At 44.2% G+C, this 15,227-nt stretch overlaps 1 protein-coding gene across 3 annotated transcripts in view; it reads right to left on the reverse strand.

The window, feature by feature from the left end:
* Positions 1-15,227, reverse strand: part of LOC121330041 (thioredoxin domain-containing protein 16-like) — a 35,690-nt gene that overhangs the window by 14,770 nt on the left and 5,693 nt on the right. For all 3 annotated transcript variants that reach the window (XM_041276278.1, XM_041276276.1, XM_041276277.1), the window contains exons 11-17: positions 14,957-15,095; positions 14,486-14,632; positions 13,908-13,967; positions 10,414-10,582; positions 8,823-8,959; positions 7,332-7,416; positions 5,280-5,418 (exon numbers count right to left, since the gene is read on the reverse strand). In XM_041276278.1, coding sequence (XP_041132212.1) covers positions 5,280-5,418; positions 7,332-7,416; positions 8,823-8,959; positions 10,414-10,582; positions 13,908-13,967; positions 14,486-14,632; positions 14,957-15,095 — 876 coding nt within the window. The remainder of the gene's footprint in view (positions 1-5,279; positions 5,419-7,331; positions 7,417-8,822; positions 8,960-10,413; positions 10,583-13,907; positions 13,968-14,485; positions 14,633-14,956; positions 15,096-15,227) is intronic.

Below are 15,227 nucleotides of genomic sequence, written 5' to 3' on the forward strand. Positions count from 1 at the left end.
CACTAAAATCCCGCACTGTCGGAACTGGGCCTGCGTTTGTGCTTTTGTGTGGGTGAGAAGACTGGACTTTTTGGTTCCGGGTCAAACCTGTGGGATTACAAACAGGAGTGATACATGCCGCTGTACTACTTCCATCAATGTTATTGTTTGCAGGTTTTGCCATAAGGCTGTGGACATTAATCATTAATAAACACTCGTGCACCTGTAAATCATTCACCTGTGTGATTAATCCGCTCTGCACTGCACTCACCTGCACGTACTCACCACTTTGCCACAAATACAAAGAAAGAAAACATTTGTGTTTCTGTGTACTGGAGAGAGAATGGGGCACTGGCTCATGGCAACAGGCACCTTCTGTACACAGACGCCAGCCAGCCTTGAAAGACGCATAAAAAAGACGATGAACTCAAAGGTCACGTTTGTGTATCCAGCAGGGCAGACTGAATGCTGAATGCTCTAGACACGGCAGAATAAGGAGCATGCCCACGCTGGTACAGCAGCACCACATTACAGCGTAGTCCCTTTCCTTGTTTGCATTCACACATCCCTAACAGACAGATCCTGTCATTTAAGATAAGATGTAAACAAAACAAAAACACCAGGGTGAGATTAAGCAGTGACGTCAGCAGGATTTAGTACAAAGGAAAAAATATATATATATTCAACCTGTTTTCCTCAAAACCAGACAAGCAGCTACACAATTAACAACCACCACAGGGAAGCCAATGCAGAGTCTGATAATCTGCAGAACACCCATATCACCTTTCATGGACGGCGAATAAAGCAGTGAGACAGAGGCCTCTGTGTTGAGGGGCATGAGCAAAACCTGCTTATAACGGCTACTCAAAAATGGATTAGCCACAGGGTATAGGTATCAAGCTCAGGTGTGTCTTATTAAACTCCTAGTAAAACCAGGACTGCATCAGACGGCTATGCAATGGGAGTCTTATTTCCATCCCTGTAACAGCAAAGCAAAGCTGAGACACCCTACACAACACATTAAACTTGGAGGAGAGATAACTGAGAACCACACAGCAGTCTAGTAGTATAGAAGATAACACCAATCAGCACAGCAGAGCAGAACACTAAACAAAACCAATGCCAACATGAAAATCAATGCCCATTTTAATGTATTTGTCAAGAAGATGCTAAAGGGGGAAGATGCGAAGGCCAACACTGTGTGAGTTTGTGGAAGGGAGTGGGAGGGAATCTCAAACAGATCTACATATTCCAGCCTGGAGAAATCGTCCTAAACATGCAAACAGAAGTTCACCTGAGTTTAAGAACTTTACCATTGTATTTCTGTATGCTTTTAACCCCTTCTGCCCAATCTCGCCTGGCACGCAATGAGAAGGATTGACGATCTTGCACGCAGTGAGAAGGATTGACGATCTTGCACGCATGTTGGCTGCTTGCATTCTGACTTTTCCTCCAAGCTGCAGGATGATTAATCTGTGGAGGTGCAGCATCTTGTTTAATTTATTAATATTGTATGAAGTAAGAAAAGTATGGATCTCCTGAGGAGTCGTTTCTGGGATGCCATGTGTTTCTGATCAAGACATTAGAAAGAGTCACTCCCTCGTGAACCCAATCCTCCATTTCAAACCGCAACATTAAGACTTTTCCACATTAAGAGTACATGCTTAGTTAGTTAACCCTACAGCTTTCTGTCCTTTCCTAATACTGTAGTTTTCCAACTACCCATTAAAAACATTTTAAATAAACATTTGTCCACTAAATGTTTTCTCAGCAGGCAGTCAGCTTGTGAATTTGTGGGCTGGTTTTGGGAAATATCACTCAGAGGTCCTTAGGTGTGATCTATGAAGAAGAAAACCACACATAGGGACTATTTAAAGAGTGGGTTTAAAATCTGTGCCGTTTTTTAGAAGTCTGTTATCCCGGTCACAGTAAAAGGAGGACTTGTGTCTTCAGTGAAACTCAAAAGTAGCCATCTACTGAACTACAGAAGAGGAACCAGAAATCAAAACAAAAAAAAAAGACAAGGCTCAGAACTGCAGTCCAGTCTTGTCTGCCGTCCAGTTCATTCTGATTCTCCACAATAAACCAAAACAAAAAGGTTCCAACTGGCCTTTGGAGTTTTCACAGTCCAGGCAGAGAATCTGATCTATTCAGCCAGTAACCAGCAACACATGCCCTACAGCACACCAGCTCTCGTGATGGGAGAGTTTCTTGTGCGGGCGCACTCTGCGGGAAGTAAAGTCACTCGCGTTTCTGGGGAGAGTGGCTACTTTTAAAAAGTCCTTGTCAGTCCTATATGATGAATGAAATATTAGAAAAGAAGACTGCGCATTTGGATATTCAGAGACTGCTTTAAATGAGGGAGTTTCACCATCATTCACAGCATGTGTGAGATGGGGAAAGGCAGAGGGATAATGTAGTAATATAATTTACACACACACACGAGAACGCCAATGTTTCAAAACAATCCTGCGAGAAAGTGGTTTTTACATTGGTTCTCAAACATGAAGAAGCTTTTATATTTAAAAAAAAAAAAAAAAAAAAAAAAAGAAGATGCACCAACCAGTCCCCTCATGATAGACACACAAAGAAACCCATCCTGAAAAGCCGACAAACATCTCTGCTTCACAGCTGTATGCTTTGGGTTAAACGAGAAAACAACACCCCCCCTCCAGACCAGACCCGCTGCCTCCAGCCAGATTGTTTGTCTTGCATTGGAGCTTCACCAAGTGGAGCTGCTGCATTTCCTGTCATTATGTGCCGTCTCAGTCCATTAGCATCGCACTGGCACATCGTTCAGTCAGTCATCAATCCTTCAGTGGGCATTTTCATTTACCAAAACCCGGGCTGCTTTCCAGTTATTTAGTTACACATTTTATTATACAGTCATTATGTTTTCTTTAGTCATTTTCCAACATTCGCCAGCAGGGGTGAGGCTGGGGCTTGGGAATTGAGAGAGATAAATCCGATAACGTGGAGATAGATGGCATACTGATCCACCACGAACAATAAACACATTATAAAAACGAGGGGTGCCACTAAACAAATGTCTATTTAAAATCATAACCAACGTTATCACAAGCCAGAAATTATTCATAGTAAAACATAGTAATGTATCACCTCTATCACCTGGACAAGAGCTGAACCAGCGACTGGTTCGCACAGGAATGTACAAAGATTCCCACTAATTGCACAAACCTACTTCAACCCTTTCAGTCCTGAATTGTTTTTGTCGCGCTGAAGACTGCAAAATTAAGTCGTACAATTGAAAAAGGAGCATCTATTTCTACAGTACCCGAGACTGGGGCCTGAGAGCTCCGTGAGGTTCCAACAGCATGCAGCATGTTAACATGCGGCACCAGAGACCTCGAGGTCCCAGCCAGGACTGAAAGGGTTAAGAAGACTTTTTGTCAGGGAGCCACTGGCAGCCAGCTGAACAGCAGCAATGATCCTAAAGGGAAAAGTCAATGTTGAATTTCTTGCACACTCCTGAAAAGAAGTGGCTCCAAGAACTCTGGTCAGCAGGACTGTGCAGCTACGGGTTACTGTGCCAGCGCAGGGCTACTGTACAGCTACGGGTTACTGTGCTAGCGCAGGGCTACTGTACAGCTACGGGTTACTGTGCTAGCGCAGGGCTACTGTACAGCTACGGGTTACTGTGCTAGCGCAGGGTTACTGTACAGCTACGGGCTACTGTGCTAGCGCAGGGTTACTGTACCGCTACGGGTTACTGTGCTAGCGCAGGGTTACTGTACAGCTACGGGTTACTGTGCTAGCGCAGGGCTACTGTACAGCTACGGGTTACTGTGCTAGCGCAGGGTTACTGTACAGCTACTACTGTGCTAGCGCAGGGCTACTGGCTACGGGTTACTGTGCTAGCGCAGGGTTACTGTACAGCTACTACTGTGCTAGCGCAGGGCTACTGTACAGCTACGGGCTACTGTGCTAGCGCAGGGTTACTGTACCGCTACGGGCTACTGTGCTAGCGCAGGGTTACTGTACAGCTACGGGTTACTGTGCTAGCGCAGGGTTACTGTACCGCTACGGGTTACTGTGCTAGCGCAGGGTTACTGTACCGCTACGGGTTACTGTGCTAGCGCAGGGTTACTGTACAGCTACGGGCTACTGTGCTAGCGCAGGGTTACTGTACAGCTACGGGTTACTGTGCTAGCGCAGGGTTACTGTACAGCTACGGGCTACTGTGCTAGCGCAGGGTTACTGTACAGCTACGGGCTACTGTGCTAGCGCAGGGCTACTGTACCGCTACGGGCTACTGTGCTAGCGCAGGGTTACTGTACCGCTACGGGCTACTGTGCTAGCGCAGGGTTACTGTACAGCTACGGGCTACTGTGCTAGCGCAGGGTTACTGTACCGCTACGGGTTACTGTGCTAGCGCAGGGTTACTGTACCGCTACGGGTTACTGTGCTAGCGCAGGGTTACTGTACAGCTACGGGTTACTGTGCTAGCGCAGGGTTACTGCACCGCTACGGGTTACTGTGCTAGCGCAGGGTTACTGTACCGCTACGGGTTACTGTGCTAGCGCAGGGTTACTGCACCGCTACGGGTTACTGTGCTAGCGCAGGGTTACTGCACCGCTACGGGTTACTGTGCTAGCGCAGGGTTACTGTACAGCTACGGGTTACTGTGCTAGCGCAGGGTTACTGCTACGGGTTACTGTGCTACAGGGTTACTGTACAGCTACGGGTTACTGTGCTAGCGCAGGGTTACTGCACCGCTACGGGTTACTGTGCTAGCGCAGGGTTACTGCACCGCTACGGGTTACTGTGCTAGCGCAGGGTTACTGCACCGCTACGGGTTACTGTGCTAGCGCAGGGTTACTGTACTAGCTACGGGTTACTGTGCTAGCGCAGGGCTACTGTACAGCTACGGGCTACTGTGCTAGCGCAGGGCTACTGTGCTAGCGCAGGGCTACTGTGCTAGCGCAGGGCTACTGTACAGCTATGGTGAAAAAGTTTAGCATCACCTACAATTTTAGGATGGAGACCATATATAAATATATGAACATTATTTAGATATTTTATTGAACACCATGTAAATCAAAAACTACACAATGAGATTGCAAAAGTTTTAGTAGGACAGTATTTCTTGTTAGATTTCGAAATGTCACATTTTTGTCAGTTTCTTTCCCGTTCTATGGAGAAACTACAAAGTAGCATGTAATTCAGTATGTTAACATAACCTTATTCAGCAGGTTTCACTGAACTGTATGAAGCAGAATGTGTTAATTCTATAGGCGGAATGCAAACCATTTGGACGCAACTACAGAGTTCACACTTACGAGCGGGTGCAGGGCGGCCCTCCTTACAATGGAGACGACCTCCTCTGTGCTGGAGCTCAGGAGGGGGAGGGTGTGGATGAGAGAGTTGGGGGTCCTGGAGAGGATCAGCGCTGGCAGGGAGGCAGTGTACTGCTGGGCCCTGAACACAGGGGAAACACGCTCACTTACAAAAATGCAGTGACATTTTGTGTATCAAGGCTGTTTTTGTTTTGTTAAAGCATACCGCATTGGAAAAAGGTTAAGACTCTCTCTTCCCACTCTCTGCACTCACCAAGCAAAACGGCACATTCATTTGATCAGTGACGCAGTCCAAACCTGGCTGCCATACAATTATCAGCATCTTTACACAGGGTACTATCGTAGACAGTTACTATTAAAACAATAACCACATCCTGTTATAATGCACACATCTGTTTTCAACATCGCTCTCTGAAAACAATGGAAAAAGTTACACCTTGCAATAAGCCAAAACCAGAGCACATTTCAGACTGTTGAAAGTTCATAAATCATGTTTGTTCAACATGAGTGAACGATTCAATACTGGGAATCTCTTCTTAGAAAGATGGTATTTATTAAGTTGAAAATCCCACAAAACAGTTATACATTTCATATCACGTTAAAAGCACTACAATGAGAACCAAGGTTTTAAAACAACAATTTGCCAATGAAATATTAGTACAAAGTGACACTAACAAGGAATCGCACAATACCTGAAGAGATATTTAAGAGTATTGTTACCTAGCCTGGGAGGCAGTCACGCTTCACCATGCTGTTACCTTGTGTTTCTCCGAGTGTCAGAGCCCCTGACCTTGACAGATAAATACTGAGAGCCAAGGGCTTGTGGTGCAGTCTTGTAGTTTCTTTGAATCCGAGAGAGCAGGTAGCAGCGAGCAGGTACCCAGGGATCAGGGGGCAGAAATCAGGGAGCAAGGAGCTAATGGTTACAGTCGGCTTTATACTTTTCAAACAAAGGGATAGTTTAATATCCCGCTGTACATTCCGATCGGCTAGTGTGTGTCTGAATGGGCCCCACCTTGATTGCTTGCCCCCCTCTTTCTCTCGCTTCATGAGCTCATTCTCATCATTTAGAAAGGGGAAACTTTTAAAACATACATCATTTTAGCTAAATCATTCAGATTGTATTCCGAATTCCTATTATTTTACCATAAGAAATTACATTATATGTCGGGTTGCGACTTTGGCTAGACATCGCATAGTTTTGCTTTACTTAGGTTTTTCCTACCTGCGTTATTCTATGCTTGTCAGGCAATTTAAGAATAAAAACGCTTGCATCTTGTATTTTTAGTGAATTTAAATCAAGAACGACGTTAAATTGTTTCAAATCTCTTGTTTTCTTTAAGATGATTTTAATCTTTTTTTCCTTGTTCTTTCTTTTGTCTTACTGCAGGCTTTGTGCTAAACCCCCCTTCCCTACACTGTGTAATTCAATTCCAGAGACGGGTTTGAGCAGCCTTGTTTCCCTGACTGCCTAATGAATTCGAGGGGTTAGATCAATCGTTATCGCTAGGCAAACCAAAGACAAATTAACTTAAAGATTTAATTCAATTTAGGCTTTCTGTTAAAATGTAAAATATTTACGATATCTACAATATTATTTGTGATGACAAAGACTATATGATCAACAATCATAAGAAATCTAACTACCAAGATCCAAGGTTTATATTCTCACATTTATTAAATAATCCTTTATTTTTATATGACCTCTCAGAGAAGCAGCCAAGCAGATTACCACCACTAGCTGCCAGGCATTCAAATTTCAAAGTTCTAAACCCTTTCTTAATACATGGGAAAATGTTTTAGCTTACAAACGAGGTATGAATGCTAATGCTAGGCAAAACACAATACATCACGTGCAGTGGAAAGCAGTCCACTTTCCAGTTGTGTTCCTCTCTCTTGCCAGCTCCTCTATTCCTGTATCATTGCAATTATACAAATTCATTATTGGGTACTTCACAAGCAGAGCAGAACCATTACAAGAGTTCAGATTTCTACCCAGACTCTGGGACATGAAGAGGAAATTAAGTCAAGTACCACTGGGATGCCTGTGGTTCAGCGAAGATACCAGTCACAAGCTCCCCTCTCAGGGCCAGGCAAGCCTCCTGGAACACAATGCTGCCTGGAAGAGAAGACAACAGGAGAGGAGATCAGGGGGTCACCCTACAGTAAATGCAGAGTATAATCCTCATAAAAGTGTGCTCAGCTTTTACAAGAGGTAGCATGTCAGGGTGAGAATGGTAGAATGCCCAGCACTGTCCACAGGAGTTTGGAATCACGCAAGGAGATCCTCACCTCACCTCTGTTACTGTCTGCTGCACGGACCGTCCACTGCCTCTGCCAGGCGTACCACTGGAATCTGAGACCGGGACCCGTGCCCCGAGCCACAGGGCCTGGCCAGTACCAGCATGCCACACTGATGGCAGGTCTGGATTACGTGACTATTGGATCGATGATTTTAGAGATTCACTGTTTCCACAGGTGATTAAACAAACTGGCTTTGGATAACAGATGCTGATTTGGAACGATGCCAGCGGGCTTTGACTCAGGGGAATGAGCAATTGTACATACCACATTACACAATAACAGCCTGCTTAGGGTAGAGCTGATAACGTGTTTATTAAAACAATGGACCGCTTCAGACACAACATCTCATCTAACAGCATTCTCTGCAGGAGGGCTGCCCCCTTAATAAAACAAAGATCAAGCAAACAAGCTGAATTGCAACACGTCCTGAAACACAGCCACTCAAACTATTGTATAAACACTTAATAGGACTGCACTTAAATACTCAAACTCAATGAGAAACGTTCGACAAAGTATTTTTCAACATCCTCAAATGTCATAAACAACTACCCGCATTCACGGGTTTACTGTGTTTATTCTATATAACCCAGCAATAACCCCAGGTACAGACACAGAATAGAGAACTTATTTTTCAAACAAATAGGGTTTAAAATACAAGAATAATGATAGAATGACAAATAACGTGTAACTGTAACTCAATCAGTACTATGGTAGAATTACAACGACACAGATGTGCCAAGGTTTAACTGAAGGTACAATTACATTGGAATTGAAAAGAATTCTGAATTGCACGACTGCATTGGAATTGAAATGAATTCTGAATTGCACGACTGCATTGGAATTGAAATGAATTCTGAATTGCACGACTGCATTGGAATTGAAATGAATTCTGAATTGCACGACTGCATTGGAATGGAAATGAATTCTGAATTGCACGACTGCATTGGAATGGACCCCAGGTCTGCTGCAGACCATCAGTACTCCACGGAGCAACTGCAATACAATTTAGAATTAAAACTCATAATGTTTTAATGTAATGTTGTCTTTGCCAGACATTGGCTCAGTACCTGGCTCCAGTCTGGAGTTGAACAAGCCCAGGACCAGCACTGGGGTGTGGACCTGCAGCAATAACAAACAAGGGAAGAAGACAAGCGAGAAAGGGGTGCCAGGGATAACAAGTCTAATGCTATCGATGCTGTATTTGAACAGGTTCCTCAGTACCTGGCTCCAGTCTGGAGTTGAACAAGCCCAGGACCAGCACTGGGGTGTGGGGGGTCAGGCTGTGGGACAGGTCCCCTCGGAGGAAGGACTCTGCTTCGTCCTCTGAGGACAAGTGCAGCGGGGCCGGCATCCTGCTCCTGAAACCACGAAGAAACAACAAGATCTGAAACCCCTTACAAAACTTTACCAGGGGGTTTTCTGCACACTGTTTTTTGCAGTTTCAGCTCACTTTTCCTCATGATTATATTGTGCCTTTACCCTGGTTTGCCATGTTTATTAACATGCATTACCATCTCTCACAATTCTTTACAATGCTTTCACTGGAATAAAAAAAAAAAAAAAAAAATTGTGATGAGGATTTCACTTCTTACAGCTGATAAAGATACTGTGCTGGCAGTATGAGGGCTACTTTACAGAACTATATAAAGACCTGGGACCTCACTAAAAGCAAGAGCACTCACTTAGGAGCGAACGAGGCAGACCTCAGTCATTCACACTGGAAACGGGAGCTAAATGTGCTTTACAAAGACAAAAAATGGAATTAAGAAAGCTCGGCCGTGCTGAGAAATGCAGCAGGACCTTCCATGCAGTCCAGTCGCTGTGGAACAATATCAGACATCTCCTAGCGCTTATCAGCTGGAGAGAGGAAAGAGGGAGGGAGCCAGGCTCCATTACCGAGACACCACAGGCTTCCACACAGACGACAACAACATCATCATCGATTAATACCAAACATAGCACCTTTTAGGAGGCCAAGAAGGAAAGCAAACAAACACATATAAATAAATAAGCGATTGGTTTTATAGTGCAAATCTTGTTGTTATAGAAGCAGCTCCTGTAAATCAAAACAGTCCATGCCTGTCGCAGTCTCATGCTGGGTGACGCATGCTCTCCCACACACAAACACTTGTGTTTGAGTGAATGCAAATCAAAACCACAATGTTATCTTTCACCCTGTTATTTTACTATTTCAAATCCCGGCTGGCTCAGTGTGTTTTCTTAGGTGCAGCGAAGCAATGGAGACAGAGGCGAGTGCCAGGTAATTAAAAATGCTGTCATGGCAGCAGAGTTTATCAAAGGGCATGGGGCTTCGCTGCTTTACACCGGCTTGTTCTTACTCTACCAAATGTGAAATTCCAGTCATGCAGTCAGAGTGGCTTGCTGCACTCCTCCGCGTTCCTGTTTGTTTTAGGACTTTTCTTGAACAGCACGACTGAAGTTACTGTACAGTACTGCTCTGAGTACAACCTTATAAAAAAAAAGCTTCCCACAGTAAAAGCATAGCAAAGTGTAGGTAAGCACTGTTAAGAACAACAAGGACGGGACGGTATATTAATAAACGAGGGAAAACCGCAACAATACTATGCATAAAAACACAGCTGCACACCTTTATAAACGTCCTGGCCATGATGTTAATTAATATGAAACAGCACTCGATAGAAACAAACCCACTGTCTCCCGCTTTGCATTCCTGACTCATCAAAACAAATGACATTTTCCATTGTCCTTTTACCCAGGAAAGTCTTGTAAAAGAAGATGAATCTCAGTGAGTGAGAGAGAGTGAGACACACACACAGGCAGGCGCACTCACAATCTGATGAAGCTGTGCAGACTCTCTGTTCCCAGCATGCCGTTGTAGCGTCGCGGTCGATCGCCGGGGCTGAAGAGCGTCACCGTAGGAATTTGGCTGGCGTTCTGATTGGTGCACACCTCCGTCCAGTCACCGCAGTTCACGCGGGCCAGTGACACATCCACCACGTCTAGGAGAGACAGCGTACAGAGGAACACAGCCAACAGGGTATGCTGGAACACCATTCTGACCAGCAACTGCATCAGCTAAACACATCCCACTGTTCAACAGGGACGGAAATAAGACTCCTGTTGCATAGCACTTTCATCCATTCCAGCTTTTAATATGTGCTTGATTATCCCCGGTGCATCAGTGTGTCTCATTAAATTCCTAGTAAAACCAGGACTAGCTGAAGCTGCTATGCAATGGGAGTCTTATTTCCTTCCCTGTTCAATAACAGACAAGGGGGGTTTAAAGGTTTTCTGGGGGGTTAACCCTTCCTATCCCAGAGCCACAGTGGTGGTAGGATGTATCCTTGATGTGACTCCATTCAGAGCTCTGACTGATTGCAACATCTTTTATCAAACCAGAACAAAACCAGGTTCAAACTGTGAAAAAAACAATCCTGTTTGCTGCACAAGAAGTTTATAACGCCAACTCTCAGGTTAAAAAGTTACTGATTGAATTGATAAACAGCGATGGAAAAATAAAAACTGCGTGCTTCCGCTGGCTCATGGTTTATATTAAGGGCTTGAACTTTTTTAAATTTCCAAATCTCTCCCCCCTCCCTCCCCCTCCTCTTTAAATGGTCATTAGTCATTGTTAAGCTGTCTCTACATCCTAAATCAAGAGAAAACTACTAACTGAAGACTGTATTTAAGATATTTTCTCTCTCTGCTACAAATCAAGGAGATTTGAAATGCTGGACTTGTCATCAGTGTTCATTCTGGACTGGGTATTTTATGATGAAAAGAAAATAGAGTGAAAATGAGAAAGGCACAGCGATAAACTAGGCGAAGAATGAAATGCAATTAGTTTCAGTGATGAGCAATTAACCTAATTTGCCCGTCTGTTTGAAATCAAAATGAAGCAAAACACAAATCAGGTTCAGTCAAGACATGAAGGTAAAAACAAGTGACGTTGTTTTGTAATGAACAGCTGTTTGAGTTTAATTAGGAAATGGAATCTGCTCAAAATAAGTTGAAAAGGGGTGTCGTGATCAAAAATAAAACCTGAAAAAAGTGGTTATAACCCTATTTATATTATAAAAAACAAACAACTTTAAAACCCAAGAGCCGTGATCAATTACAATAATTACACTGAAAGGCCAATGAGAAGGGTCTGCAACAGAAATGGCAGACCCTGCAGTCAGAACTGTGCTTTCAAAACAATTCCATCTCAAACAATCTGCCCTCTCGCTAAACTGCCAGCTGATTTATTTACTGCGCTGCGGTGGAAGATTTTAAATACAAACTGTTAGAAGCAGTATCATTTTCAATGGCAAACACTGGTTCCACAGATGTGATGCATTCTACATCCAAAACCGGGATTACAGTCTGGGATCACGCATAACTGTTAGGCACTGGTCAGTGCTGAATTTAGAGACACTAAAGGAAAGTCAATGACAAGCGCGTCCACGCAAACTCTTTTTCAAAGTCTTTCTTTGGCATGGTGTAACCCTGTGTGGTGATGTTTCCTTACAGCACGATACAGGATCAAAAGCACGAGACGCAGCTGCTCGTAAATCAGCAAGTGACTGATCAATACCGAGATTTCCACAGCGGCTATACAGGTACATGTGATGCATATAGTAATAAAACATCAATGACAAGACAGAAACCTATACCCACTAACTGTATCCTGGCATAAAAACAAAGCCTGTTCAGCCAATCAGAGCGGTATGCTGGAGAGCTGTCCATTGAAAATACTGTAAGGAAGCACCAGTCACATGACATACATACAGCCAATCATGCTAGTGCTATCACTGAAAAGTGGGCACTGCCTTCATTATTATTGCTGTTTTTTATCAATTTCCAATAACAATGCAGTTTTATGAATAATAAGCATTTCACTGAGCAACAAAAAGCAACAACTGCAATAGAAAGAAACTGCCTCAGACCTGCGACAAACTCTAGCTAACAAAATAATCTCCTGTTCTTGACTTGGATTCATTACACACTGCTCTCATTACGTGCAGCTCTGACAGAAACGTGTGGCATGATGTCTGGAAAGAACTGAGGTGAAAGTCTGTTTCTTGGTCGTTTGTCCAGACGATCAGGAGGACTGAAGATTAACGGCTGACCTCCACGCCTGCTTTCTGTCATGCAAAATCACCTTGAATGTGACCAAGCTAGCGAGACAGGGCCAAGCAGTGTGAGCAGGAAAACTACCCTCGTAAAAAAGCCTCCTACGGTAAAAGCACAGTGTGATACAGCACAGTGAAAGCAAGGTAATGCACAGGCAAGCATTGTAATGGCCAGAGAGAAATGGTAAAGCGCATTAAAAAACACAGCACAACTGTGGTAAATTAGGCTACATGCACAGTATAACCAGGGGAAAAGCACTGGAAAACTGCAAAATGTCTGTGAAGAAATCCCATGGTGAACTTTTAGAAGGGTATCCCCAGCACAGTCGCAACCCTAAACCTGATGGGAGCACAAAGGCAACTCTGAGCAACCAGATTTCAAACACAGCACTCCAAACTGCAGAACTGCTACTAGGAGAGGCACTGGGCACCGCAACCCAGACTACTGACCTGGATGCAGAGTGCATGAGTAAACAGGAGCTGAATTCACATCATAAACTCTCCAGTTAACTGTGAAGAATTTCCAGGACACTCAATCGGAATTCTCTTAACTAGCTTAGTTTGGGAAATCGAGCTAATTATACCGAATATGACCCACGCTTTCTGATACACAGACAGAGAGAAGAGAACACACAGTAGGGTTCTGTATCTAAACTTGTGAGATGCAAGAAACTCCCTTTTGATAAAAAGCCCTTCTTGTGTAAATACATTTGTGATCTGCTGCCAGTGCCGAGCATGCGTACTGTTGTTTTCACATGATAAATATTTGCTCCAGTAAAATGTCCTTCTTCCCAGACTCTCATGACACTCTGTATTGATTCAGTGGAAGTTTCCTTGCAGAATGATTTGCTGCCCAATTATTAACATTACCCAGAACTATTAAACAATCAATAGCAATACATTTAGAACTCTTAAAAGAAATATAATAAAATAACCAAAGATTATATCGCCAATTTACAGTAAATGGCTATTAACCCCTCGTGACACATGCACGCCAGGAATCCACAAGACATGAATATGGTCTCCTCCTGCCCCCTCAAACATGTTTAACGTGCAAACATTTAAGGGGATGGGAGAAAGTTTTTTGGGGTTTTTTTGAGCCACCCCCCCCACCCCAGAAACAAACTTATTTCACAACGAAGGAAACACACCAGAGTAGAGAGCAGGCAAAGATGAGGTCTGGCAGAATGAAGTGCCGACAGCTCCCTACCTTGCATCATGCTGGCTACTTCGAGGTAAGACTGCATGAAGGCCATGGATACAGCATCCCCTGCCGGTCAAAAACAGAAACAGCAGGTTCAGTGCCACCACATCCTTCACTACTCCACTGTACTTTGGAGGCTGATTTCCCAGGCTTGGTGTTTTATTCCGCTGCCATATGGTACTAACTCAAAACTGAAAACTGTGGAAGTGCAAACAGAAATGGCAAGACTGCAGCATACAGAAGACATTCCCTTCCAGGTGGGCATGTATTATATTACTCTGTGTGACGAGCAGTGTTGTGAGATGCACTGCCGTTACAGATTCTGTAATTCCCGTCAGTGAGATGAGGTTAAAAGCTCTATACCCACGAATGCAGATGAGCCCAGCTTTTTTGCACTGTGGTTAAGACTCTTGCTTGAGGTGTGTGGGGCCACCAGTTTGCACCCAGCCTCTGCACTGTTATGCCGGTAAACCTCATTGCCTTGCCGTGCCCCCCTCACAACAGATTACTGTTTCGATCACCCTGGCGAATCACTGACTTCAGTGCAGTGGCTGGCTGGCTGACATGAACAAATTTGTACTTACAACTATGGTAGAAGAGCACCACCGTGTGGCCTGCTGCTGCCACTGCAGTGCTGAATGTCTGAGCAGTCAGTGCTGGCACAAGGTGGGACTCCAGGTTGACACTCCTGTCCCTATACACAGACTCAGACACCTCGTCATCCAAAATATCTGAGGAAGGAGCAGCATTGACCTTTTAGAAAAACTAGAGAGACAGGCCTTTTCTGTACAAGCCCATTATAAATCTGGCTCTGCGAGTGGAAAGTTGCATGACCATTTTGTGCCTTGAATAAATGAAAATTGTGGAATGGTGATGTGCCTGGGGGGTGATCTTGTATTGATATTATTACTATAATTATTTATTGTTACTTTGTAATATTTACTACTTCTTGGTATGGCAGACTTATTTCTGTTTAAACCGACATGTAAAGCACTTTGATATACTGTGGTGTGAAAGGCACTACATAAATAAAATAAATGGAATAATGTATTCACCTAAAACAGACCAGTGCTCCTCCTCCTCCTCCTCCTCCTCCTCCTCCTCCTCCTCCTCCTCCCCCACCCTGTCCCCCTCTGTGAAGAGCCTCACCACCCCCTCCACGTCCTGCAGGGTCAGGTACTTCACACGGGAGCCCTGAAAGAGTGAACACACAAGGTCGGCTTTCAAAACACACAGCTCCAGGCTTGCTTACTCATCCTCTCTAGCCCTGCGGGAACACAACTGCCCATGCAAGGTGCAGCACTGCGGACCAACGCCTCACACAGA

Source organism: Polyodon spathula, chromosome 17, assembly GCF_017654505.1.
Source record: "Polyodon spathula isolate WHYD16114869_AA chromosome 17, ASM1765450v1, whole genome shotgun sequence".
Taxonomy (NCBI): Eukaryota; Metazoa; Chordata; class Actinopteri; order Acipenseriformes; family Polyodontidae; genus Polyodon; species Polyodon spathula.